We start from the raw sequence: 26,824 nt of genomic DNA on the forward strand, positions 1-26,824 counted from the left end.
TCCCGCGCCGCCCCGCCGCGGCCGCCGCCGACCGCCGCTCCCCGGGGCCTGGCCGCGGGCCCGGGCCATCCCGCCGCCGCCGCCGCTCCCGGGGGAGCGGGAGCCGAAGGGAGGGAGCGCGGGCGGGAGGAGGGATGGCGGGAGCGGGCGGGCCCAGGGGACTGGGGGCCGGGGGAGGCGGGGGCGGGGCGGCGCGGCCGGCCGAGGGGCGGCCAGGGACGTGACATCATCGGGGGAGGAGCGGCCGGGCCCGGGCCGCCGCGGCGGGGCGGACCCTGGCGAGTCGGTCGCTGGGGCTGGGGGCTGCGGCCTGAGCGAGGCCGCGGGAAGGAACAGGAGGGACCAGCGGGGCCGGGGAGGCCTGGGCCGGGAGCAGACGGGGATGCGCAGCGGGGGAGCCCGGCTAAAGCTCAGAAACCTCCACCGCCTCCGGGTCGCCACAGGACGAAGCTCCGGCTTCTTCTCGGCCTCATCTCCCTCTCCCATGTACCCGCCGTCCTCTCCCCGCCGACGCCCTGTTCCCGCAATTGCTGCTCATTTTGCAAGCTTTTACTCTTGATGTTCTTTGCTCGCCCCGGCGGCCCTCCCGCATTTCTCCTGGCGATCTTGACCTCGGTTTAACCTCAGCCTAGGACTCACACCTCTCTCTCTTAGACTGGGCCCCGGACTTGCTGAGCCCCGTCGCTGCATCCCCCATCCCTAGTCCTCGTCTCTACGTTGCCTAAACCTAAAGCATTTTCGTTTCCAACCTGTGCCTTTCAGAAACCTCTTAAGTTTTGATTGCAAGTTGCATACTTAAGGCTTGGAGTTAGGATTCAGCCCAACTCACTTCCTCTTTCTCCCTAGCCAGAGAATCTTCCCTCTCAGATTTCATTCCTCTTTTGTTAGTTCCTGGCACAGAAATTATCTGGCCCTTGACCTCGGGGGGCAGAACCATTTCTGCCCCTCTCCCCACATTCTGGCTTGGTGTGTCCTGGCCAGACTTTGAACAAGCCCACAATGAGTGCAGCACTTTCCTGCAGAACAGCATAGGGGTGGCCTGCCCTGCCTGCTGTTCACCCTGACTCCCGTCCTCTTTCAGGGGGCCTCCAAGTATGCAGTTAGTGGTCCACACCACATGGATCCAGATGAGGGGTCCCAGGGGTGCTGCTGGGCCAGAGGTCCCCCTACTCCTCTCTAGACTTTTGTTACCATCCCTCCCTCTCCATGCCCAGCTCCCTATCACCTGGAGGAGCTGTCACTCCCACCCAGACTTCTTAAGGTCTCAGCTTTTACCCCAGGTGAGATTATCAGAGGTACGTCTCTTTTCAACATGAATTCTTATGCCAGTTTCTTTCTCCATCTCTTATCTGACTCTCTAAATCCTTGCTCCTCCCAGTGTGGTCCTGGGACCAGCAGCATCATCATTATGCGGGAGCTTGTTAGAAATGCAGAATCTTAGGCCCTGCCCAGACCTGCTGAATCAGAAACTATCTTTTAACGGGATCCCGGGATCCCAGGTGATTTGTGTCACTTTACATTTGAGAAGCATTGCTCTAGAGAAACTCCCCAGAGCTGCTCCATACTCGTTCCACCCCTCTCTCCAGCCTCAAACGTTCCTCTGACTCTCTCAATTTCCAGCAGACACCCTACCTCTTACTTTATGGAGAGGACACAGGGAATCTTGGCAGAATCCTGCTGTCTCTCTCTGCCATCCGTGTTGATCCTTTCTTGGTCTCTTCTCTCCTTGCAGCCTGGAGAAGCACGTGGACTCAGGCCCTCTTTGCTCAGTCCCATCTTCTGCACCTCCTGGTGTTGCCCCATCTGATCTGTGCAGTGGCTTGATCCTCTGTCTTTTCTCTACTCAGACCTCCTCATTCTTAAAAGAACACTTCCCTTGTCCCCACCTCCTCCTCCAACTTGTGCCCCTCCTGTTTCTGAGAAAGTCCACAGGCACACTCCACCAAGGATGTCTTGCCGCCCCCAGCAAGCCACTCCTGAAGCCCCAGTGGTCTGGCTCCCTTCCAGCTCTGAACTGTTTGCTCTTCTCTCGGCCACAGGCCCTCTGAGCCCCCTGCAGCACCGGCCTCTTTGCACTTCCTCCTTCCCCACACACCTGGGAAGGCCATCCTGACCACCTGAGTACACTGTCCTCCTCCTGGCCCTCTGAGTGCCCTCACCTGCTGGACCTTGCTCCTCCTCTTCTCCCCTCAGAGAACTCCTGCTCTTCCACAGTCTCAGAGGCCGTCTTGGGGAAATGATCTCCTAGTGTGGGCCTCCACTGTGCTCTGTCAGTCCTGAACGTCAGCTGCTGAGGACAGAACTGGGCTTGACCCTCGGGGAGGAGGGGAGCTCCTGCCTCCAGGGAGGGTCCCTATCACAAAGAGCTCTGCCGCTGGGCTGGGGGTGGGGCTGCTTCGTCTCCACATGCCCTGGCCCCATTCATACCCATTCCTCACAAATTGGTTCTTCCTCCTGCCTCCCCTGTCTGTCCGTGGCACCTCCTTCTGATGCCCACCAGGCTTGGGGCCGAGGAGTTCATCTCTGACACTGTCCTTGCCCTGCCTGCAGCCACCTCTCTGTCAAGCCTTAAGGATTCTCCCTCCATGTGCTTCTCCCTACTCCAATGCCCACAGTGAGTATCATTAACTGTGAAACTTACTTGCCCTCTGCTAGACTCCACTCGGGCTTGGAGGAGAGGTCTGCCCCAGTCTGATCACAGCCTCCTTAGCTCCCTCCCTGCCCCCAGCTGCCCACCCCCAGCCACCCTCCATCCTCCCGCCATGGTTCTTAAAAGCAGGCCATCACCTGCTTAGAAACTTCCAAATGTCTCTCATCGTTCCCCAAGGAGACATTTAGGGATTCAGTTTAGGGACATTCTAGGCCCTTCAGTGCCTGATCCAAATGTCTCTTGCCAGCCTGCCCTCCATTCCCTTGCCGTGAGACTCCGTTGCTTGCCTGACACAGATCTTACTATTTCCCAAATGCCGCTCAGCTCCATGCCTTTGCTCGGGCTGTCCCCTCCAGCTGCAATGCCCTTACTTCTACAACACCTTTCTTCTCTGGGGGGCAACAGGGTCCACGTTCCTTTTCATGATGCTTGAAGGGCTTTGGCGTTGCAATTTTTATGGTTCAAGAAGGCTCCTTCACAAGGTAGATTTGGGGGAGAGGTGCAAGGAATTCACCTGGGGCAGAAAGGGGAGTCAGTCAACCCAGGAAAGTAGCACTAAGCTAAGGCCTGGCTGGACGGGCTCCTGACTTGTGTGGGTTTCTCTTCTATGTTAACCACATGGACTAGAAAGAAACCACCCAGGCTGGTGTTTGCGGCTTCCCAGGGCCCACAGCCCCAGAGAAGGGCTTCTGGGCTAGAGCCTCTGAGCCAAAGGGTGAGGCTTCTGGGGGCTGAGGGCATCACTTGGGCCCAGCAGGTGGAACGACAAGGAGCCAATTCTGGGTCAGCCCTTGGGGTCAGAGGTTAAGTATCTCTGCTTAAGATCCACCAAGACTATTTCTTGGAACTCTATGTGAGTTTTTATTTTGCATTATTTTTCTTGGTTCCTTTGGTAAATTTCTCCTTTCAAACTGCTGCAGTTTCTCCATGATGAAGGGATTTGGGGGCCTGCTGTGGCTGTGCCCACAGAGAACTGGAGGGCTGGTGGTGACACATAGAGGAAGCTGGGTCCAGGCCTACAGAGAATGCTAGTCCCTTCTGGTCCAGGCAGAGGCTCACCCCAGACCACCGCCCCAGAGCCTCTGACCTCATCCTTCTCTGTTGGGGACCTTCGTGTTCGCATCCATGGGAAGGGGTCTTGTCATGTGCATGGTGCTGGAGGATAAGCAAAGACTGGAACACAGGCCATGCCGTTATGGGCACCACAGTGTGGTGGTGGGAGACTTGTAAACACTCCGTGTCACTCCAGAGTGACCTGGCTGTTGAAGAAGCAGTGGCAAGTACCGGGACCAGCACAGAAGAAGGGCCTGAGCCTGAGAGGGGGCGAAGGGGGTCTCGAGCAGGAGGATCAGCATATGTGAAGACTAGTAGAGCTGAATGAGTGGGCTTGCTGTGCTTGCTTCCAGGTGGAAGCTTTTAGCACCTGAAGCATCATGCTCCTGTCTCAGATGCCATGCTGAGGAGCTTGGAATTTTTCCTGTAGACCTGGGCTTTAAAATGATATTTTAAAAATCAGCGGAGCTCTTCCCTGTCTCTCACTCTCTCTCTTTCTCTCTCTTTTTTTTTTCTCTAAAAGGGAGTGCCACAGCCTAGAGAACAGACCCAAAGTGGTGCGTTCCCCAAGGATCCCTTTGGCCAGGCTGTGCGTTGGGCCATAGCGCCCCCTGGAGGTCCCAGAGTGTCAGGCAGGCATTCAGATCCTTGTCTTGTGCCCTGGTGGGAATTAAAATATATAGGAAAAATTTAAAAATTAGATCATGCACTGAATGTGGCTGTTCACATAGTTCCATGAAGGAAACAAAAAAGGTGAGGGCCATCCCAAAAGGTTTCCTGGTGGGTGTGCCTGCCCCAGCTCAGCCTTCTGCCCTGTTGACTGCTGAGGTCTCTTCAACTGCTTCAAGAAAAACCCTCACTACAGGCATTAGTTTTATCTCAGGATCCATCCCATTCCCCAAATCTAGGCTGAGTTTATTCAGTCTTGAATAATAACACAATGGGAGCCACTGGGGGGACACTTTGGCAGGACAGTTGAGCTCCCATCTCCAATCTCTGCTACTAGTCATAGAACTTCAAGCAGCAAGATGACGCCAACCTGAAGTGTTGGCTTCAACTTGTCACCCAGGGTCCCAGACTCAGTCAGTTGTGAGTAAGTCTCAAGGGCATCAGTAGGTCTTATTTCAGACAGCCAGGATATAGCCTAAAGCCAGGTTTTTATCCATTAAAATTCTCACAAGTGGGTTTTAGATGATTCTGCTCCTCTTTGATGTCATTGCTAATAATTATAGGAGGCAACAGATGGATCAAAAAGCAATGCCCCTCCCTAACAGAGAGACATTCCATGGCCCACGTACAAACATACACCCTGAAGGGTCACATGTCACTCCAGTTCAAGATTTGGTGTTAAATCTGATTTTCATCATCATTACAATGGTTTGGTCAATCCACATGGACAGTGTCATCAAACAATTGCAACCTCATTTGCCATACATGAGCCAAGGCCATTCAGTGACAGAAAAAGTACATGCATGTGCACTGGTCAGATTGAAACAAGGTTGTTCTGGATGGTGTGTTTGTATAAGTACTAGGGAGGGGGAGGTTCCATATTCAGGAGCTGCCATTGATGGCAAAGGGTACAACCAAATAGTCTGGGACTGGCCATGCCCATATAAATTCTGTTTGCATAGCTCATGAACAGGATGACAAACCCAGAGCTGGAGCTGCAGCTGTTTCTTGACTCAGCTGCACTAGGTGATGGTTTTGCTAGGCTGCAGTGCTGGATCCAGAGGACAAAGAGAACGTTAATTGTTCCCCCCTCCCTGCACCTGCTGGCTTCTAAGGTGTCTTCCCACCAGGCCTCCATAGCCACGAAAGCAGCATGTCTCATTCCAGTAGCTATATCTTCATCTTTTCTCCAGTCTTTCCCTACTCATACCCTGACCTTTTGTCTGGAGGGGCCAGGTGTGAATGGATAAAATTCACAGAGACCCATCCTGTCTCACACCTTGCCCTATGTGGGTCAACATAGGGGAATTTGGCAAACAGTGTACTCAACCAAATGGTCATTACCTTTATGATCTAGAATCATGCCACTCTATCAAGACAATCCAAGTCTTTAGACAAGAATTCAGTTTGAATACCCTAGGCCTACTTTTGCCAGGGCCTAGGTACTTTTGCCAACACCTGCTACCTAGAGGCTGGCCTGGGCTTGTTGTTAGGAGGGAAAAAAGAATCAGTATGCCCAGAGATAGTCAGAATCCCAAATCTTCAGAATAGGTCTATATAGCCCTCCACCCTTTTTGTCCTGATCATTTCCCAGGAAATGTCTGAGAGGAGATGATCCTTGTCTGGCAATGGCGGCATTCAGTGACCACACCACCTCACTGAGGTATGTGGACCAAAAGGAGATGAGAGAGGTAGTCATAAATTTTTTGAGTTATTTTTTAGGAGGTCATTCCAGTGCTCAATAACACCAGATGCCTGCCGATGGTAGAGAGCATGGCATGGCCATCGAGTACCTTGACTATTGGCCCATTGTGGGTTGGCTTTTCAACAAAGGGTGCATCATTGTCAGACTATAGATAGTCTGAAAAGACAAAAACTTGACATGGCTTAGTTTCAAGGGCCACAATAGTGTGTCCAGAATTGCCTCATCAGACTAGGACAACACTGTGACGTGAAAATATGCCCACAACAGTGAGGCACCAATGATAGTCCAGAGAGAGGATCAAAAGTCTAATGTAGTCAATTATCCAGGAGCCAATAGGGAGCGATGCCCTGTGCAATGTGGCCTCTTTACTGTAAGAAAAACAGTTCAACTTTTGAGAGGTGTCACAAGTCTGGTATGTAGTGGTGGCTTCTGCATCAGAAGAGTGCCCCTCCCTAACAGAGAGACGTTCCATGGCCCACGTACAAACATACACCCTGAAGGGTCACATGTCACTCAAGTTCAAGATTTGGTGTTAAATCTGACTTGCATCATCATTACAATGGTTTGGTCAATCCACATGGACAGTGTCATCAAACAGTTGCAACCTCTGTTCTTTACTTTGTGCCCAGTCCATGATGATGGATGTGTTGCCGTGTCTGGTGCGATGATGGATCCAAGCAGTGATGGTGGTCATATGGGCGGTGCAGGTTGGATCACCAGCTTGATTCCAATTGGTCTTATTAGAGAAGGACCCTTACCATGGGCATCTCCATGAGTGATCCAGGCTGTCTGATTGGAAGCTGAATCTGTTTCCACAGTTTGTGGCTCCAAAGAATACTTTAATCTGCCAGTCTTGCAGAAAAGATTGCTAGGACATTGGCAAAGCACAAAGGCAGTAAAAATGTAGCCAGTTCATCAGGGGAAGTTTTGCCTGGGACAATTAGCACTGCCTTGAGTTCTGCCCATTGAGTAGAATGACCATGCCTGCTTTTGATTCTGCATAGCTGGCACCGAAATTGAATGTGGACACCATTGGGTGTCAGCTTAGCCGAACCATCAGCAAACCAGGCAGGCACTTAGGGGACCCTCTGTGAGTTGAGGGCCCCATTGAGCTGTCAGTTTTGCTTCAGGTGATGAAGTGAAGAATGGAAGGTCCCTCAAAGGGATTACTGCCACCTTCTCATGTAAAATCTAGATAATGTTAGGGCTAGGCCAGTTGTGCTCTTGAATACAGCATTTCCATTTGACTAGTAAGGCCTTTTGTGCCCTTCCCTTGATAGCCACCAAATCTAAGTTGACCCATCCCAAAATGAGGATGTCAGGTTGGAGAGTCATGGGACCTCTGTGGGTCAGTAACAAATTAGCAGGTTCCTTTTTTAAAAAAAGGAATGTGGTTGGTGACTGTGTCCAACAGGTGGTGCTGTTGTGCTGGAGAATGGCCTCTCAATAAGCTGGGAGCCATTGAGGATTTCTCCGGTTTCCCTTTCTTCTCTTGGAAGCCTATGGGGTTCCTTCTGGACCATCCTAGAGGGTTCAGGAATCATCTCTTTACATGCAGTGGTCTCTGAAATGGTGAATCCCCTCTGACACATATTGGCATTCACAACACAAGCCTGTACAAACATCAATACTGTTATAAATTTCAGCAGTGGAAGCCCCAGTAGTATATTGAATTGGCCCAAAGGGCCCAGCTACTGGGTCGCTTTAATTCCCCTTCCCCACTGCAAACTTTGCTCAAAGCCCATCAGTTGAAATTGGGTGACTTTACTTATTTATTTATTTTTTTTACCTTTTGGGAAAACAGACCAAGGAGTTTAGTGTGTGTGGATGAGGAGCTGTCCCAGCTGCAGGAGATCATGCTATTCCAGCATAGGGAGTGCTGGGTGGTGGGGGAGACTAGCCCCCTGGGGGCAGCTAGGAGGCTTTTATTTTCTCTTGGCCTCTGGCTCCAGGGTTGGCATGCCGCTGCTTCCTCCCGGTGTACGTCTAGTGTCAGTCCAGGGGGCACCAGAGCCCAGGGTCATTTTGCCCCCTGCTCCTCACTGCATTCAGCTACCCTGCCTGCTGAAGGGGTAAGATGGTGACATGGGTGCTTGGGTCCAACAGAGTGATAAACGCTTGAGGCCCTTGCCTCCTCCAAGGTCCCAGTATACTATATTCTTTCATCAAAGCAGCTGAGAGTGGAGTAGTGAGGGAGAGAGCAGGTCTGTGCCAGTAAACAAGACTTTTCATTCACTTTGGGTTTGAGTAGCCCCTTGTGGGGCTCAACCAAATAAACCTGAAATGTTTTTGTTCACTTAAAGCTCTATTTCAAACATCATGGCTGATACCATTTATTTCAGCTCCAGACTCTTTGATTCAGCAGCCACATTCATACTGCATTTGGGGTGGGGCTGTGGGGCTTTCTGCCCCGTTGTCATAACATCCCTTCCACTTCCTGCACGGAGGAACCAAAGCGCCATTCAGGTGGCTTGTTTCAACCCTGCCTCTCATTGCTTAGTCTCATTAACAGGTAAGAGTGTGAGACCCTCACCCTAGCCATCCTTGCCCTGTCGCCCACCATTTGGGTGAAAGGACTCACTAACATATGCCAGGGAGTCTTTTCATATCCCCTATTCAGCTCCAGGGGTCCTTGTCCTTCCTCTTCCAGAAAGCTATGTCTTTGTCAGCACGCCATCCTCATTGCTAAAACTGTCAGGGTCCAGCCTTAGAATTTACCTTGCTGGTAAGTGAATAGCCTCTTACTCTTTCATGGATGCTGGCCAAGATGAGACTCCTGGGTCAGAGACAAAAGACTTTATTACTCATGGCACAGTAAGCGCATAAACATAATGTTTACATAGTTTTCCTTGCCCCCTAAGTCCCACAGAGGCAATGTGGAGGGCTCCGGTATATACTCAGCACGCAGTGGGTTTGTGTTGCATTTGAGGAACACCGAGCTTGGGAAACCCACCTCTTTTGCAGCAGAAAATAAGCAAGCCTGCTCTTTGTCCTGGGGGGGAGATATCTTTTTTTTTTTTTATTGAGTTAATGATAGGTTACAATCTTGTGAAATTTCAGTTATACATTAATGTTTGTCATTCATGTTGCAGGTGCACCACTTCACCCTTTGTGCCCACCCCCCACCCCACTTTTCCCCTGGTATCCACTAAACTGTTCTTAGTCCATAATTTTAAATTCCTCATATGAGTGGAGTCATACACAGATTATCCTTCTCTCGCTGGCTTATTTCACTTAACATAATTCCCTCAAGGTCCATCTATGTTATTGCAAATGGAATGATTTTGTTCTGTTTTGCAGCTGAGTAGTATTCCATTGTGTGTATATATATATATATATATATATATATATATATACCACATCTTCTTTATCCATTCGTCTGTTGCTGGGCACTTAGGTTGCTTCCATGTCTTGGCTATTGTAAATAATACTGCAATGAACATTGGGGTGCATAGGACTTTTGGGATTGCTGACTTCAAGCTCTTTGGATAAATACCCAGTAGTGGGATGGCTGGATCGTATGGTAGTTCTATTTTTAATTTTTTGAGGAATCTCCATACTGTTTTCCATAGTGGCTGCACCAGTTTGCATTCCCACCAGCAGTGTATGAGGGTTCCTTTTTCTCCGCAACCTCTCCAACATTTGTTACTATTAGTTTTAGATATTTTTGTCATTCTAACCGGTGTAAGGTGATATCTTAGTGTAGTTTTGATTTGCATTTCTGGGGGGAGATATCTTATTCCTCCAGGTTGCTCACTGCAAACACAAGCCTGAGAAATGGTGTGGGCAAAGAGCAGTTAGGACCGTGCATTCTTATCATACCCAGAAAGAACGTGCGGGGACACTCGGGGCTTGTGGCTGATTGCCTCTCCCAATAGTTCCTCCCTCATGGCCACTTCCAGGTCGTGTCTGCATCTGTCTTTTTAAAAAAATCCTGTTTCTCAGTCCTGATGCCCAAACTGGATGATGGCAAAAGAAGCAAAGACAGGAAAAATCCAAGCTCTTTTAAGAACACAGATGTGAAAGTCTTAAATAGATGTTAGCAGATGAAACAGAGCAGTATACTTCAGGAATAATATATCATAACCAAGCTGACTTTTCTAACATACGAGGATGGCTCAATGTTAGAAATTTTATCAATATATATTAACGTACTCAAGGATAAATTTCATCCATTCAATTAGCAGATACATGTGAGCCAGCGGTTGACAAAAATGACAAAATCCCAGCTTTCTTTGAATTTCTTTGATTCAAGTGAGAGACATAGACAATAAACAAACAAATAAACACATACTATGACATCCACTAGTGACCACTGGTATAATTGAGAAAGTAAAGTTGGGTGAGGTGATAGATTTCAGCAGTTTAACATGGTTTGACTTAAGATATGTGGGACTTTAGTGTTTGATAAAGGTAGAATTTCTTATCTGGAGGAAAGATAAATGATACTGGGGCAATTAGCTAATCTTTAGAAAAAAGAAAGTTAGGTCTTTATCTTTAACCTTTACAAAACTACATTTCAGATAAATTAATGACCTAAATCATATAAATACACAAAACCACAAGAGCATTAGAAAAAATATTGGAGAATATGCTTATCATCTTAAGGTAGAGGACATCTTCTGAAGCAAAAGCTAGAGCTTTGAAGGGAAAGACGAACACATTTCCATGTCATGTGGGACGTAAGCAGAAATGGTATATGCAACTTTCAGGAAGGGCCACTGAAGGGCTGGGGGCCTCTGCTCTTCCTCCCTGTCCTTTGTCTTGCTAGTTGGAATGCATACATGATGGCTGGAGCTGGAATAACTGTCTTGGATCTTGACTGACCTTGGGAATGGAGGCCTCGCAAGGAGACCAACAAGAAAATAGAATCTAAGCCTCTGCCACCATGGAGCCCTGAACCAACTCTCACTGAAGTATTATGTTAGTGAGAAATAAACCCCTCTCTTGTTTATGCTGAGAGTATGGTGTGTGTTGTCATTGCAGCTGAATCTAATCCTGTTGATACACCTGCCCAGCCCCAGGTGAAGGATCATGGTTGGTGCAAGCCACTGGTTCTCGACTCTGGTCGACTTTAAGAGTCATCCAGGGAGCTTTAAAAAAACACCAGTGTCTGGCCCTACCCCAGACCAATTATATCAAAACCTCTGGTGGTGGGGCCCAAACAGGTAATTTTTAAAAGCTCCCTAGGTGATTCTAATGTGCAGCCAGGGTGTGAAGAATTAGTTTAAGCCAATCGGGACAAACCTCGTCCCTTCTTTTCAGCCTCCCTTCAGTATGAGTGGTCAGGGACCTAGTTTTGGCCTGTGATTCCTAAGTGGAAATCTGCTAAGAGTGTTTCTGGGGAAGATTTTACATTTCTGATAAGGATTAGATGTGGCTGGGACTGTTCTTTCTCTCCCTTTCCAGCTCTGAATGTGGAAGTGATGGCTAGAACTGCAGCAGCAATATTGTGAGTATGAGGCACCAAGGATGAAGAAATCAGACAACTGACTATGGCTAGCAGAGTGAAAAGTTAAGAGAGCCTGGATCCTAGGGTGTATCACCAAGCAACTAAACCAATCCCAGTAACTCCTTATTTTCGGAAGTGTGGGGGAAAAAACTCAACAATCGTAATTTGTTTAATGAGTTTTCTGTTTGTTGCAGCAGAACGCATTCATAACTGAAATATATACATGGGTACATGTGCTTTGGGGGCACTTTGTGACATTTATCCTGTGTACAAAGAAAATCATACAGGGATATACACAGAAATATTGCTGGTAATGGCCCAAACTAGAAACCACCTAAGTGTTCATCAACTTAAGAAAAGCTCAATAAATTTAGTAAATTCATATTACAGAATACTATGCAGCAAAATAAAACGAGTCTGCTCATTCTCTAAGACATGGTATCTTAGATCTCTAAGACATAGTGTTCAGTGAAAAAGTAAATTATAGGACAGTAAGTATATAGAGTGTGAAACCATTTATTCTGAAGCACACACCCATACAAAAAACAATACTATATATTCTGTGTGTGTGTTGGGGGTGTACATGCAGAGGAAAAAGGTTTTGAAGGAGATGACTAACTGCATCTGGGGACAGGGCAGAAGGATTAGGGGCTATGATTGGAGTGGTAAGAAACTGTGGCCCCAGGTACAATATTTTTTTTTCAACCATTTTTTTAAAAGATTTTATTTTTTTCCTTTTTCTCCCCAAAGCCCCCCGGTACATAGTTGTATATTCTTAGCTGTGGGTCCTTCTAGTTGTGGCATGTGGGACGCTGCCTCAGCGTGGCTCAATGAGCGGTGCCATGTCCACGTCCAGGATTCAAACTGATGAAACACAGGGCCGCCTGCAGCAGAGCGCGTGAAATTAACCACTTGGCCACGGGGCTGGCCCCTATTTACAATATTTTTTTAAAAAAAGGAATGTAATCATTTGCTTACTAATTAAAAATACTCAAGCAAAATTTTATATTAAAACTAATATAAACATATTACATAAAATATATTTATATATAATACATAGTAAAAATAAATTATATATTTATATATACTATAAATTATATATTTATATATATTATAAAATATATAATATAAAAATAATTATAATATTTATATAATAGAATTAAGATTTATATTTAAAAAGAAGTTCTACTCTTGGGGGCTTTTCCCAGTCATTGAGATCACCTTTCTCCTTCTCTGACATCTCTGATCCCCTAGTCTCTCCTGCTCAGCAAGAAAAGACTCTGGCACTGAGATTGTAGTCTTTCCCCTGCCTCAGCTGATGAGACTATCCCGGGTGACTCCCATGGTGACACAGATGACTCATCCAATATTGTGGGTCTGTGCCTTCCTCTGCAGGGGTCTCCTTGACCTCTCTTCAGTACCCACTCCCATAGTCCCATCTGGGACTTCATTATCACTGGCATCCTCTTGACTTCCAACACTGCAGGTGGAGACACCCTCCTCTCCTTCCATCTTACATGCCCAATGACTCCCACAAGCACTACTCTTTGAATACTTTGGGGCCTTTGATCCTTTTCTTACCTGCTCATCCATTAGCTCTCTTCTGACTGACTTCACTTCTGTCTCGATCCCATTTTGCCACCACCCGCAGCTCCCTTGTACCTCTCTCTGGCAAAATACTACTTTTGGATGAACCCAAGTGTTGGTTTTCTCCATGAAATCACACACAATTGTACTGTGATAAATTCACAGTCACCATCCCAATGGGATCCTTAGTATTGCTCATAAATTCCTCTCCATTTCTCTGAGCCTCAGCACTTACACCAGTATTACTTACTACTCCTCACTGTACCTCATCTCCTCAACCATACCCGCTCTCCTCACCCTGTCCCGGTGCATCATGTTCATTCTCACCTCCACAGCGCAGTAGCTGCCTTGTCCAGATGCTCTTTGCCAGCTGGTGCATCCAGTCCCCCGACTGCTTCAGGTGTTGGTCATTAACTGCTCACAGCGACTTCCTTCTCTGGAGGGTTGTCCATGGCCAAAAGGAGCCTTCTAGAGCCAGAGGTGCCTGGGAGATCAGGCTATGCAGGGCTGATGCAGGGTTATTAAGCCTTGCCTCAAATTGGGACAACCCTGAGACATCTTTCATGCTCCAGTGCTCCCCAGATCAAGGTGAGGTAGACTCCAGCTGAGGCTGCATCTTGCTGAGCTCCTTCCCCTGCCCTCTTCTTAGGAAAAGCTTTAAATGCATGAAGTAAAACAAACAGGGTTACAAAGAAAACTCATTATATTGATACATAAAAATAACAAAGCAACCTTGTAAGAGAGTAGTATGTGTGCTGCCTTATTAATGTATTAAGTAACAAAATCTAACATTGGGTCAAATAATATCCAAATAGGAATGAGAGTGATATCTGAAATGATATTTCAAGAGATCTGCCACAAATGAAACGTGGTATGAAATATAATTTCTATTAGCGACAAAGTCAAGGGTGCTACAGGTAGCACTATAATTTCATTCTAGACTCATAATGAAAGGAAATGCTAAATCTCAGTTAGAGGTTCGTGAGAACAAAGATGTGAGTTTTGGACTTTCCCCCTTCAAGTTCATGGTACTGATTTGTATTCACGGACACCTGGAGGTTCTGTGGACCTCAGGTTAGGAATCCTGTACTGGAGGATTTGTAGGCCTAGGAAACTGACATTCAGTTCACCCAACCTCACACTGAACGCTCATATGTGCTCCTTAACAGTTGGAAGGAACAAGATGGTTTAACCTCCCTCCCCCGCCCAAGAGATTGGTTAAGGAACTTTTCAAGGATCCTGACTGAACATCCCCATTCTCAGGCAGTATCAGTGAGAGGTGTGCTCATGGGGACTTGAAAGCCAGGAAAGCTCGCCAAGCTCACAGAGAGAACACAATGGCCTTTAGACAATGATGGTCTCATCTCCTTGGCTTGAGTGCCAACTGGTGCCCTTCATCTGTCCCTTTTACCATGCTGACAGCCACATGGCATTACACCAGTTAGAAGATATTGTTTGAGCATCAGTCTTGGCTCAGGTCTGTGCAGAATTTAGAGTTGGAGATAATGTTGTAGTGACTCTCAAGAAAAAAAATTTCCTGAGATGCAGATTTGATTATTATCAGAGATTGGATCAAGATGGCACATATCTCTGCTTTCTCACTCTAAATTTCCTAAAGTAACAGCCAATATATATTTTTTCAATATAGTTTTTAAAAAGAGTAAATCTTTCACTTTTTCTTTATCAGAAAGAGCAATATTTGGAGGAGAAAAATGGTGGTGGATAGCAATGGCAGTGTGGAAGTTGGGACTAGGGAGTCTATGGGAACAAGACTGTGATACTCTCTGGTTTTAATGTTCTATGGGATATATGAGTAGAGACTGAGGAGTATATTAATATTATATATTAACACATTATATTAACCATAATATTTATAACAGCCTTATATTTACACAGCACTTTTCATTTGTTCAAGACTCTTATTACATATTCATTATTTAAACTTTAAATCTAAAAATCTTTCCATCCTACTACCGTAGAGAATGCCCTGCCAAAAAGAATGCAGAGAAGGAGGCACAAAGCCTGTGCTTGGTCCCCAAGATTAGAGCCACTGCATTCCCTCTCTTGGGCTGGGAGAACATTCTGCACATTTTTGGATGGATGAGGTATACAAATCACAGAGAACCTAGCTAGTGGTTCTTAAATTTCAGTGAGTATCATCTGGGGGAGTCCATTAAAAATGTATTTTGGGGGGCCCCATTCCCGAGATTCCCATTCAGCAAGTCTGGGGTGGGACTCATAAGTCTGCACTTTTACAAGTGCCCCTGGTCCACTTGGACAGGGGATCCAAAACCACGCCTCCAGAACACTGGCTTAGGCAAATAGTCCTGTGTCATTTCGTTTTTAGGCACATCACTAGTAAACAGCATGTGACTGGAATTTTAAAGATCCGTCTAAAATTCCCTTTTAGTCACATTTACATGGCTGAAGTAATTTTTGTCTCCAACTACCATCCTGCTCAGGGGATTTCAGGCCTGGGACACTATTAAGGAAACAACTGTCAGACCAAACAACAAGACCACATAGGAAAAAACAATGAGGAAACTTGGTTAATACAGAGGAACTGGGCAGGCTGGGAGACCTAGGGAGAAACCAGACACACACCTTCTCCCATGGACTGTGTCGTGTTCAGTAACGCTTTTAGTGCCTGACATATGAACGTTCAGTGAGTACTGGTTAAAAGAATAAGAAACAAGTAGATACGAAAACATTAAGACAGATTGTTTCTCAACTTGTTATTCAGCTCAGGTCCTTGTTTGACAAACATGCCACCTCATATTTTCCTTTAATGTTACTTTGAATTTCAACATAAACTAAATATGGTGACTTAAAGAAGTAGACAAACTGGCTGCGTCTCCCATTAGCCTCCAGGATAAGGTGTCATGAGAAGAGGATGAAAAGGAAGCAGGAAAAGCAGTGAGCAGGGAGTATTGGTTTGAGAAGTAAAGGGAGAACCGCCTAGCGCCCCATGACGGACCGGAAGTCGGGGCCGGGCCGCGCCAGCTTCCGGCGTCACTTCCCACGCGACCTCCTGCGGGAAACATGGCGGCTCTCGGCGGCGTCCGCTGGTTGACCCGAGTGAGCCCGGGGGGTCAGGCCGGGCTGGGGGCGGGCGGGGGAGCAGCGGGTTTGTACCAGGCTCACTGCGGTATTCGGGGTCCGGGGATCCTCGACCCGACCTCACAGGCTTGTGTATCCCTGTCGCAGGCGCTGGTTGCTGCCCCGAACCCGGGGGCATGGCGGAGCCTGGGTACCTCGGCGGTGGCGCACGCCGCCTCGCGGAGCCAGGTAAGCCCAAGTCCGGCTCCGGTCTCGCCTAAGTCCCTGACACCTCCTCCCCAGGCTTCCCCATCCCTCCCTTGCCCTCAGGACCCCTGCTCCCGCCCCAGCTCTAGCTCTGATGGCCTCGCTTGCAGGCCGAGGATGTAAGGGTGGAGGGCGCCTTTCCCGTGACCATGCTCCCAGGAGACGGTGTGGGGCCTGAGCTGATGCACGCTGTCAAGGAGGTGTTCAAGGTGAGTGGCTCGGGGGAATCAGCCAGCAGGGACGATGGAGTGGGTTGGAAAGGACTTACTCGATTCTGACCCTGCGATTTTTGGGACCTGTCCTTGAAGGCTGCCTCTGTCCCGGTGGAGTTCCAGGAACATCACCTGAGCGAGGTACAGAATATGGCATCTGAGGAGAAGCTGGAGCAGGTGCTGAGTTCCATGAAGGAGAACAAGGTGGCCATCATTGGTACGTGTGCCCCCTTGCTATCCTGCCCATGTGTCATTTAAAAATCTAAAGAACAAATGTTCATTAAGCTTCTCTCCGCACGTACTAATACGTTAACTCCCCCAAGCCCCCACCGCTGATTGGTGCCCATTTGTTCCTTTGTGTTGGAAACCCAGGAGTTGAGAGATGACGTGAGCTATCTATAGAGAAGGGCTCCAAGAGTTGGGGTCTGTCATGGGACTGCATTATGGGTCATCAAGTCGTCTTGTGTTTCTAGAATGACACTTCTGGCTGCCCCTTTCATTCTGTCTTCCCTTCAGCTTCTCTACTTTAATCTCCTCATTAGATCTTTTGGTTTCCAGTTCTGCCCCTACAGTCCATCTTCTACATCTCTTCTCTTGGACAGACAAGCGTGACTTTGCCAGGCCCAGCCTTAGCATAGGAAAGTAAGTTCTTTGTAAGCTGACTCAGCTTTTCTGCCTTCATTTCCACAATACTTGTTCTGTGCTTTGGTCACAGTAGACTGTCTTAGTTTCCAAATACATGTACTATCTTGACTTACAGTGTTCCTTCTGCCTAGAATGTTCTTCATTTGATGCTGGCTGTCAGAATCCTTTCTACTCACTGTGTTAGTTTCCTGGGGCTGCTGTAACAAACTACTATAAACCTGGTGGCTTAAAATAACAGAAATTGATTCTCTCTCAGCTTTGGAGGCCAGAATTCTGAAATTAACATGTTAGCAGGGCTCCCTCTGCAGGCTTAGGGGAGAACCTTCCTTGCCCCTTCCAGCTTCTGGTGGTTCCTCATGGCTCCTGGTGTTCCTTGGTATTTCTTGGCTTGTAGGTGCATCATGCCAATCTCTGCCTCTGTCTTCGTATGGTTTTCTCCCTTCTGTTCTGTGTATCTGTTTCTCCTTTTCTTATATAAGGACTTGTCATTGGCTTTAGGGTCCACTCTAATCCAGGATGATTTCATCTAAGATCTTTAACTTAATTGTATCTGCAAACACTATTTTCCCAAATACGGTCACATTTACAGGTTCTGGTAGTTAGGGCATGGACATATCATTTTGAGGGTCACTATTCAACCTACTGCACTCAGTTAACCTAAGGGCTGGCTGAAGTGCCAGCTTTTCTGTGACACTTCGTGATATTACCAGAAGGAATTTCGTCTCTGTGTTCTTATGTATGCCGTTAATACCTCTCCCATGGTTTGTGTCATGTCTTTCATATTATCTGCCTTCCCCAATGCATTGTTTGCCCTTTGAGGACAAGAGTTGTGTGTTGTGTTTTTTGGTTGATATCCTTAGTGCCTGACACATGGTTGATATTTAATAAGTGTTGGTTGAGAAAATTTCAAATACATAAACACAGAAACATCAAGAAAGGTAGCATTTTTTCTCAACCTGTTAAACCCAGGCTCTTTGATAACATGAAAATAGCATCTGTCCTCCTTTTAGGTCATTTTGAAGTTTCAACGTAAGTTGAATATGGTGACTAAAATTAAAACAGTGGATGGATGGATGTTTCTGGTTTTAATTACGTTATTCTTCTTTGCCTCTTGCCTCTAGAGGCACTTAAGGGTCACTGATTTGGGAGTGGGAAATGAGAGTCTGGGTTGCATTATGTCACTGAGAAGATTGGACCCCAATCTGGGTGCCCTTGGGCTTGGCCTGTGCCTGACACCCTCCCCTGCCAACTTTGTTTATGCAGGAAAGATCCACACCCCGATGGAATATAAGGGGGAATTAGCCTCCTACGATATGCGGCTGAGGTAGGTGACAAGGGGCCATGGGTTAGAGGGGTACTGGGGCACCAGGGACAGTCCTGATGGCTTTGTCCCACCCCCAGGCGTAAGTTGGACTTGTTTGCCAATGTAGTCCATGTGAAGTCACTTCCTGGGTATAAGACTCGACACAACAATTTAGATCTGGTGATCATTCGGGAGCAGACAGAAGGGGAATACAGCTCTCTGGAACATGAGGTGAGGCCCTAGAAATTGGGGAGGGCAGGGGCAAAGGTGGGAGAGAGGCATAGCTCCTTCTTCCGTTCTTTCCAGTGTCATCTAGCTGCTTCTCTCTTTTTACACAGAGTGCAAGGGGTGTGATTGAGTGCTTGAAGATTGTCACTCGAACCAAATCTCAGCGGATTGCAAAGTTCGCCTTCGACTACGCCACTAAGAAGGGGCGGAGCAAGGTCACGGCTGTCCACAAGGCCAACATCATGTGAGGGAAATGGTTTTGCCTTGGGAAGGATCCTGGGAAGGTAGCCCCCTGCACTCTCTTGGCTGAATCTGTTTCCTCTGGCCCACGGACAGGAAACTTGGGGATGGGTTATTCCTGCAGTGCTGTGAGGAAGTTGCTGAACTGTACCCCAAAATCAAGTTTGAGACAATGATCATAGACAACTGCTGCATGCAGGTAAGGCCTTCCCTGTGTCTACACTCTCAGTGCTGAGGGAGGGCAGGAGTTGTATTTACTTCTCTTCTCCATGCCCACATTTCACCCCCTAGCTGGTACAGAATCCTTACCAGTTTGATGTGCTGGTGATGCCCAATCTCTATGGGAACATTATCGACAATCTGGCTGCTGGCTTGGTTGGGGGAGCTGGTGTGGTCCCCGGTGAGAGCTACAGTGCAGAGTACGCAGTCTTTGAGACGGTGAGTGAGGTCCCCTCCTCCCTCAGCCCTCTCTGCATGCCCTTCTTCTGACCTCAGGTTTCCCCTGATAGTTCCCCCACTCTGTCCTCTCCTAAGTAACCCTGGCCTGCTCCTGCCCTCCACCCTCCCAATGCCTTTTCTGAGTGTCCCTGGTCTGACCTTCCTCTGCCCTAATGCCCTTCCCTGACCTCAGCTGCTGCATGACATCTGCTTGCAGTGACTCTGGTCTGCTCCTCTCTCCACAGGGTGCCCGGCACCCATTTGCCCAGGCAGTGGGCAGGAATATAGCCAACCCCACCGCTATGCTGTTGTCAGCTTCCAACATGCTGCGGCATCTCAAGTAGGTCATGGTGGGCTGGGGGAGGAGGCCCGGTGTTGTAAGGGGGAGCACAGGTGGGGAAGTCGGGGATGATGTGGGAGGAATCTCAGTTTCTTCTGTCCACATTGACAGTCTCGAGTATCACTCCAACATGATTGCAGATGCCGTGAAGAAGGTGATCAAAGTGGGCAAGGTGAGTTTAGAGAGGCTGCAGGGCTCAGGGCCTTGGCACTACTCTCTGGGGAACCTGAATTGGGACCGCCTTTCCCTCCAGCACCCCAGAGTATCTGCTGTCTGGTCTTCCGCTGTCCCTCTCAGGGCTGTTCTTCACCTCCCTTCTCTTGGCTGTTTCATCCTCTTGATCTCCTTTGCCTTAGTTCCCATCTGCTCTTCCCTCTTTCCTGCTCCATCCCTTGGCTCTTTTATGGGCCATCTTCATGCCAAACTTGCAGCTGTCTCTCTGGGGGGAGTATGGGGGATGGAGGAGCAGAGGGAGATAGCAGGCAGGATGAGGCCCTGGGGGCACCTTCACATCTGGAAGCCCATCCTCATCTGCATTCCCCTGCCCTCATCTTTCCTCCGCCTGGTCTCTCTCCTTATTTCCTCCAAGGCATCCTCATGCTGTCTCCAGTCAGTGTTCCCCATCTCACTTCATGCTCAGCCTTCCATCCTGCCCAGGCTGCAGCATAGGCTCTAAGAGTGGCTCTGGCTCTCAGGAGTGGATGGGCCCCTATGCTCTTCCAAACCTGGCCACCTTGCATCTCTGCCGCATCGCATCTTCTTTTGGCCTTGCATCTCTGCTGCATTGCATCTTCTTTTTAGCCTTGTCACCCCTTCTTGGATCCCATTGCCATCACATTGCCCTACCCCCCCTTCATGGGCTCTCTTCTCTTCTCCCCCACGGCTGTTGCCGGTGGTGGCTGTAGGTGCGGACTCGAGACATGGGCGGCTACAGCACCACAACCGACTTCATCAAGTCTGTCATCGGCCACCTGCACCCTTATGGGGGCTAGAGCCCTTTAGTCCCTCCAACCTCACAAGGACCATACTACCTACATCTCCCTTCAGTACAGTGGACCAGAGAAGAGCCCTTAACCTGACCATAACCATCACCTGGGCAGAGCCTAGGTTGTCCTGGGGCTGGCTTCCTTAGGGAACTATTAGGTGGTGGTTGGAGGGGGGGTTAGGGATGGGGCCTAGGCCACAGGGATGATGACAATTCTCCCCCACAGGTTCGAACTTCTGACATGGGTGGCTATGCTACCTGCCAAGACTTCACTGAGGCTGTCATTGATGCCCTGTCCTGCCCATAGGTCCCACCCACACCTGTTTAAGGTGTCTCAATAAAACATGTATATCGACTCTTTATGAATTTGTTTTTATTGGGGTTTATGGGATGGGTTAAGTTGTTGGAAAATGTCCTGTGGGTTAGGCCCCAGCAGGAAATGTCCATTCTAATCTTCCTGGGATAGCTTTTGGAACTTTTTCTTTTTTTTAGAGCTGTTGCTCTTGCTGCCAGCAGCCTCTTCAGGTCCACTGCTGAGCGGCTCCTCCCTGGAAGAGAATTTCCTCTTTTTCTTGGGGACACTCCTGTTTCCTGCCTCTTCAGGGTCAGTAACTGTTTCCACTTTGGGGGAAGATTTCTTCCTCTTGGGAAGACTTCCACTGCCAGCTGTCTCTTCAAGATCACTAGTTATCAGCTCCTCCTTGGAAAAAGATTTCTTTTTCTTGGGTTTGGAGAAAGAGACAGATGGGTCTTCCATTCCATTCTCCTGAGGAGCCTCCTGGAGCTTTTGCTTTTTCTTCTTTTTGGGTCTCTCACTTGTCTCCTAAAAAAGGGAAGTGGACATGGAGCAGTGTCACTCATCATTGTATGAACACACTCCATTAAAATTCTGGCAAGTAGTAGGGCAGAAAGACTGGTGGAAATGCTGTTAAAACTGGGATCGTTTTGGGGCTGGCCCTGTGGCCGAGTGGTTAAGTTGGCACGCTCCGCTGCAGGCAGCCCAGTGTTTCACTGGTTCGAATCCTGGGCGCGGACAAGGGACTGCTCATCAAACCACGCTGAGGCAGCATCCCACATGCCACAACAAAGAATACACAACTATGTACTGGGGGGCTTTGGGGAGAAAAATGAAAAAAATAAAAACCACTGGCATAGTTTTAACTATATGGATATAATTCTGGATATCTACCCCAAGGGTGACTCCCACTTAGAAGGTGAGGAGAAAATGTGATTATCTAAGCCCATTAAATAATTTATAGAAAAACTCACCATCCTGGTCACTATAGAATCATCATGCCAAGTTCCAGAAGGGACCCTGAAACACTATTTGACAAATTGGGCACTATGTGAAGATCCCAGGAGAAGTGATTCTAACCTAGCACATTTGAAACCTCCCTTCCCCAATCCCCGCTAGAAAATGGTACCTCCAGACACACGTCTGAGAACAAGCAGAGCAGCAATTTACACTACCCCCAGTTGAAGACTCCTGGGAGGCAGCCAAGGACAGAAAACACTTGCCCAGGGAATGCGTGTGTACTGCAACCAGCTCTCTGTACTCTTGTGCAAGTTCTCTCAAGAGGTAGTTTTAGATATTTCAGGTCCTTATTTCAGTCCAAAAGCCTGGACTCAAGACTATGGCTTAAGGTAGCACAACCTTTGTCCTGCTGTTGAAAATCTTACACCTAAGATCTTCACACCTAGGCCTGAGGGCTAACCTGCCTACTGACCTCACACTCCTCCGGGGTACTGCTGCTGTTTTCTGAAGATGCAAGGGCAGCAATTGCAGCCAGGCGTTTCTTTTCCTTCTTCAAGCGTTTCTTCTCCTGTTTCTCCAGCTTCCTGGTAATCTCAGCAGCCGCTTCCTCTGCCTGGCCAAAGAAAAGTGCTAAAAAAGTTCTCCAGACCTGCGGCTCTCCAGGTCTCCCTTCTGGCTTTACTGGATCAGGCTCATTAAATCAGTTTTTTGCCTCCACTCTACCAGGTCAGGCTAAGACAGCTCATCACCTCCAACAGCCAGCTATGGTCCTCCCCCACCTAGTGAAGCCCAAACTGACCTGAACCATTGCCTCCTTCATGACATCCAGATTCTTTCGTGGAATCTCTCCAGTCTCATAAAAGGACAGCCGCTCCTCGACTTGTTCTCGAAGCTTCTCCCCAAATACACTTGTGGGGACCTCTGGATGTGTGTGTGTGTGGGTAAACAAAGCCTGTCAGCCCCTTAAAGGGCAAACTACTCCCCACCCCAGTATTCCCTCTACTGTCAGCTCCACTCAGACCCAAAGTATCAACACTCACTAGGTGAACTGCTGTTGACGAAAAATACTGGCATCATTGTAGAAGCTGCTAAGGTAGTCAGCCTCCCCTCCCTCCCTTTTCCTCACAACTGCCAACCCCGCCCCATACCAGAGAAGCAATCAATTCGTGAGGCAATACTGCATTTGTTTGCCAGATATCGGGAGATGCGGCCTTTGTTCTTGGCAGCTGCTCGGCCAATGAAGGTAGAGTGGAAAATGAGTCCATATTTTGGGGTGTTACCCCTTGTCTTCAGGGCTCTGGGAGAAGAATATTCAGTGGACATTTCAAGATCAGAAATTTCAACCCTATTAGCCAAGGCAGCTCCTCCCCTCCCTACTTCCCCCAGTTTCCAGATTGAGCCTCAGGCTGGGCTGGGTCTTCACCCCACCTTGTGCCAACCCACAGCTCCCAGAGACAGAGGGAAGGCATCCAATGTCGCTGACCTGGAAACTTGGTCCCTTTGCTGGGCCCTGGGAATCACTCAGACACCAGGACTGGCCATCACCCCCATAGCAGAGGCCTGTATAGGTCAGGGAGCCCTGGTTAGCCATCACTGTGATCCCCAAACAAGCAGTGGGCACCAGAAGTGGCACCTGAGTGTGGGCAGGTGCCTTCACTGGTACCTGAACAGGGCCTTTTCAGCCCCAAGGATCTGCACTGTGGATGCTGGATACTTGGCCAGGTTGGTGAGGCTGCCAGCATGAGCAATGAGACGTGCACCTACCTGGAGAAGGATTCAAAGAATTAGGGAAGCTACAATTGCCAACATACCAACTGCGTAACCCTGCTTTGCCTCTCCCCTTGAAGTGCAATCAGGGAAGATATGGTGGGTCAGGAAATAAAGCAGTGTGGATATACATGGCAATGTTCCTCAATCCCCATTTCTGTGCTCCCCATGACGTACCGCTTCCCCAATTAGGGCTGACAGGCTGGGGGCTACTTGGCTCATCTTGGATCGCAGGTAAGTGTGTAGGCTCTGGCGGTACTCTGACAAAGACACCACACGGCTGGAGAAGCTCTCGATGTTTATCAAATCGATGGCTGATATGTCCATGCCTAAGCGACACCAAGTGTAAATGTGCAAGTCAGACCTCCAGAGCCCCATACCTTATTTTGGCTGCCAGGCTCTGTACTGACCCATGGAGGACCGCGAGGCATCCAGAATAGCCTTGGCTTTGGCCCCATCCATTGTTAGCTCCTCCAGCTTCTCCAACTTTTCTTCATTCAGCTCCCTTCGGTTTCCAATGAACTGAGCAAGGCGGCAGTATGTGGCATTGTCATTGATGATCTTCACCAGCTCAGGAAAGTGATACCCGTACCACTCCCTGCAAAGAACCACAATCACTCCCTGGCTCAGCTGTCCTCTCAAATAAAGCTACAGCCTCAGCCCTCTCCACACTGACTCTCTGCCTGAAGGGCCGGGGAAGAAGTCACATTCAAAACCTCCTCAACTCCTTGTCCCCCCATTCACAATACAGACCAGGCAGAGGGCCTGGGCTGAGGTGTATATGGGGTGGGTTTGCTCTGCCTCCTCTTTCTATACAGTCAGTGTAAGAACACAGCCTGTGGTAAGCACAAGGAGGCCCAGCCCACCCCACCCCACATGGTTCTACCCACAGGAGCTAGTCTTGATCTCAGTATTCAAAACTAGCTCAACCACGAGCCAAAGACCCCGTTCTCAGGGGTTGCCCCTGCACTTTACCTGACACGCATGGAGAAGGTATTGATGTCCTTATCCAACTGGTCCAGAAGGCTAATGGACTGGATAATCATATTGTCCACCCGGTTCACATTAAACTTAACTTTGGCACGAGAATAGCTGTGTCCCAGCCCCAGTTGGGCTTTACAAGCAGACAGATCTGTCAGACCCTTCACCAGGTTGTGGAAGTGCAGACGAACTCCTGGAGGAGGGCAAGACTGTGAGCAAGGAAGGGCTCTCAGCCGGCTCCTGCACCATGGGCACCAGCCAAGCAGGAAGGCTTCCCAGAAGCAACCTTAAGCACCCCATTAAGTTTCCAGAATCTCCTTCAAAGATGTGAAGAATGGCATGAATGCTAACAGACAATGGTCTCACCTCGCAGGATCTCAGCTATCACGCCTCCAGTCTGGCAGTTGTATCCTAACTCCTCTTGTATAGCAGCACCAATCTTGGGGTCCCCAACGCCCAGGAGTACTTTCTTTTTTTTGGACGGCAAGTGAGTCTCCAAGAGCAGGCGGAGGTCCTCGTGAACAACACCTCAGAGCAAAGAACAGAGCTCCCACTAACAAGCTGAAGGATGCTGAAAATCATAAAAGCGACCCTGGGCCCTCAATTGATTTAAGTGACAGATCTATCTTCCAATGGTCCAGCAGAGCATGCTGGGATGGCATGCCTAGACCCCTCCCCTTCAGGCTTTGCTCAGAGACACGGAGACATCAGTGATTGCACTCAGGGGATTGACAGACTCAAGTCATCACTGCAAAGCCTGCATCAACCATGGGAGGTCCAAGAAAACAGTGAAATACGTAACTGAAAGCTTAAAACACCCCGGAGCACGATGAAATACTTGATTTGCCTTCTGGGACCAACCTCTTTTTCTTGGCTTTTAAGTATCAGAATTGCCCTTTTCAATCAAGTGAACAAAGTAGCAGAGAATGACATTTGATTGGGTTTAGCATTAAACTCGCCTGCCCTACCAGATTTAAGTATCATTTATCATTCCAGTGCCCACAAGAAAATAAAGCCTACATCCTGGATTGTGCACTTAAGGTATTACATTTAGCCTACCATATATTCCAGATCTTGAACTCTATGAAGATTTTAAAATTACATCCTGTACACATTAAATACAGCTTAGCACATACCAGATAGAACAATTTAGCTGAGGAAAGCAAATTATCACAAGCTCCCCTAGGAGAACAGCAGCAGAACTCTGTCTGCCTTACCTCCGTAAGATACATGGTGGTGGCCGACTCACCTTCAGACACAGCGTTGGCATTTTCCAAGGCAACCTGGGACGAGGCAAAGGGACAAAAGGCCACGAGACGAACGATATTGTGGAACTTGCCCAGGTTGAGCACGCACTCCTCCACCTGAGGGAGAAAGGATGAATGGTTTCTTTCCCTCGCTCTTGCCTCTAGGGCGCAGTAAAGCAGCGGTTCGCGGCCTTGCACGCACCTAAGAACCAGCCGGACGCTTTAAAAAGGAACCGATCATGGGCCCTAAATCCCAGATCTGCTTCGTCGGTACGGGGCGGAGTCAGGGAGGCTTACTTCTGAGTGGTCCTAACGAATCTCTAAGTCCGAACGCACTAAGGACGCCCTGGCTCTGGGACCCCCCCCACGGCGCGGCCGGCCACGTGGGAGCGCGCGGTGCATGCTGGGGGCCGCGCGGCGGCTGGGCCACGGCGCGGAAGGCGAGCCCCCGCGGCACCCACCTGCGGCAGCAGCAGGCTGATCTCCTCCACCTCCTTCAGCGCCAGCAGCGCATAGCCGACCGCGTGCTCGAACAGCACGTGCAGCAGTACCTGGAACGGGAGCCGGGACGCGAGCGTCAGCGCGGCCCCCGCGTTCACCCAGCCCCGCTCCCAGCGTAGGCCCCGGCCCCGATGCGGGCTCCGGCCTGCACCCGGGCCCGCACCGCGGCCTTCTCCTCACCATGGCGCCCGCTCCCGGCCCGGCTCGCAATGCGACGAGCGGGCTCTGGCGCGCGGAACCCGGCTCCAGAGGCCACGCCC

General features: G+C 48.9%; 2 protein-coding genes and 5 non-coding genes across 9 annotated transcripts; 1 reads left to right on the plus strand and 6 right to left on the minus strand.

Annotated features, from left to right (window-relative positions):
* Window positions 1–16,119: 16,119 nt before the first annotated feature.
* On the plus strand, window positions 16,120–21,173 carry IDH3B (isocitrate dehydrogenase (NAD(+)) 3 non-catalytic subunit beta). Of its 3 annotated transcripts, XR_006891129.1 has the most exons (13): window positions 16,120–16,194; window positions 16,324–16,404; window positions 16,533–16,631; window positions 16,731–16,851; window positions 18,543–18,603; window positions 18,681–18,813; window positions 18,921–19,054; window positions 19,147–19,249; window positions 19,342–19,488; window positions 19,734–19,828; window positions 19,940–20,000; window positions 20,734–20,935; window positions 21,040–21,173. XR_006891129.1 is itself a non-coding variant. In XM_046679165.1 (12 exons), the coding sequence occupies exons 1-12, from the start codon at window positions 16,159–16,161 to the stop codon at window positions 21,118–21,120; spliced, it is 1,152 nt and encodes a 383-aa protein (XP_046535121.1). In that variant the 5' UTR covers window positions 16,120–16,158; the 3' UTR covers window positions 21,121–21,173. The 3 variants fall into 3 exon arrangements, 2 of the variants coding, with proteins under 2 accessions (XP_046535121.1, XP_046535120.1); XM_046679165.1 differs by lacking the exon at window positions 20,734–20,935; XM_046679164.1 differs by lacking the exon at window positions 21,040–21,173 and having other exon boundaries at window positions 20,734–21,005.
* Window positions 21,170–26,801, minus strand: NOP56 (NOP56 ribonucleoprotein). Its single transcript, XM_046679162.1, has 12 exons — window positions 26,745–26,801; window positions 26,525–26,614; window positions 26,066–26,180; window positions 25,183–25,344; window positions 24,811–25,009; window positions 24,246–24,433; window positions 24,013–24,164; window positions 23,732–23,832; window positions 23,217–23,365; window positions 22,868–22,989; window positions 22,541–22,681; window positions 21,170–21,636 (listed from the first exon to the last, which is right to left on the minus strand). Exons 1-12 carry the CDS (start codon window positions 26,745–26,747, stop codon window positions 21,262–21,264), a joined length of 1,797 nt encoding a protein of 598 aa, XP_046535118.1. The 5' UTR covers window positions 26,748–26,801; the 3' UTR covers window positions 21,170–21,261.
* On the minus strand, window positions 22,752–22,822 carry LOC124249267 (small nucleolar RNA SNORD57). Its single transcript, XR_006891333.1, has one exon. It is a non-coding gene; the product is annotated as a small nucleolar RNA SNORD57 (small nucleolar RNA).
* LOC124249268 (small nucleolar RNA SNORD56) lies at window positions 23,080–23,150 on the minus strand. The gene has a single exon (XR_006891334.1). It is a non-coding gene; the product is annotated as a small nucleolar RNA SNORD56 (small nucleolar RNA).
* On the minus strand, window positions 23,584–23,669 carry LOC124249280 (small nucleolar RNA SNORD86). Its single transcript, XR_006891344.1, has one exon. It is a non-coding gene; the product is annotated as a small nucleolar RNA SNORD86 (small nucleolar RNA).
* On the minus strand, window positions 24,562–24,693 carry LOC124249272 (small nucleolar RNA SNORA51). The gene has a single exon (XR_006891338.1). It is a non-coding gene; the product is annotated as a small nucleolar RNA SNORA51 (small nucleolar RNA).
* On the minus strand, window positions 25,503–25,570 carry LOC124249281 (small nucleolar RNA SNORD110). The gene has a single exon (XR_006891345.1). It is a non-coding gene; the product is annotated as a small nucleolar RNA SNORD110 (small nucleolar RNA).
* Window positions 26,802–26,824: the final 23 nt, after the last annotated feature.

The sequence above is a fragment of the Equus quagga genome, chromosome 12 (assembly GCF_021613505.1).
Source record: "Equus quagga isolate Etosha38 chromosome 12, UCLA_HA_Equagga_1.0, whole genome shotgun sequence".
Lineage (NCBI taxonomy): Eukaryota > Metazoa > Chordata > Mammalia > Perissodactyla > Equidae > Equus > Equus quagga.

Coding starts and splice junctions, on each gene's coding strand:
- IDH3B (XM_046679164.1), top strand. CDS start 16,159: ATGGCGGCTCTCGGCGGCGTCCGCTGGTTGACCCGA. Junction 19,489..19,733: donor AGTACGCAGTCTTTGAGACG/GTGAGTGAGGTC, acceptor CTCTCTCCACAG/GGTGCCCGGCACCCATTTGC. Junction 19,829..19,939: donor AACATGCTGCGGCATCTCAA/GTAGGTCATGGT, acceptor CCACATTGACAG/TCTCGAGTATCACTCCAACA.
- NOP56 (XM_046679162.1), bottom strand. Junction 26,181..26,524: donor TCAGCCTGCTGCTGCCGCAG/GTGGGTGCCGCG, acceptor TTTCTCCCTCAG/GTGGAGGAGTGCGTGCTCAA. Junction 25,345..26,065: donor TGCCAACGCTGTGTCTGAAG/GTGAGTCGGCCA, acceptor CTTTGCTCTGAG/GTGTTGTTCACGAGGACCTC.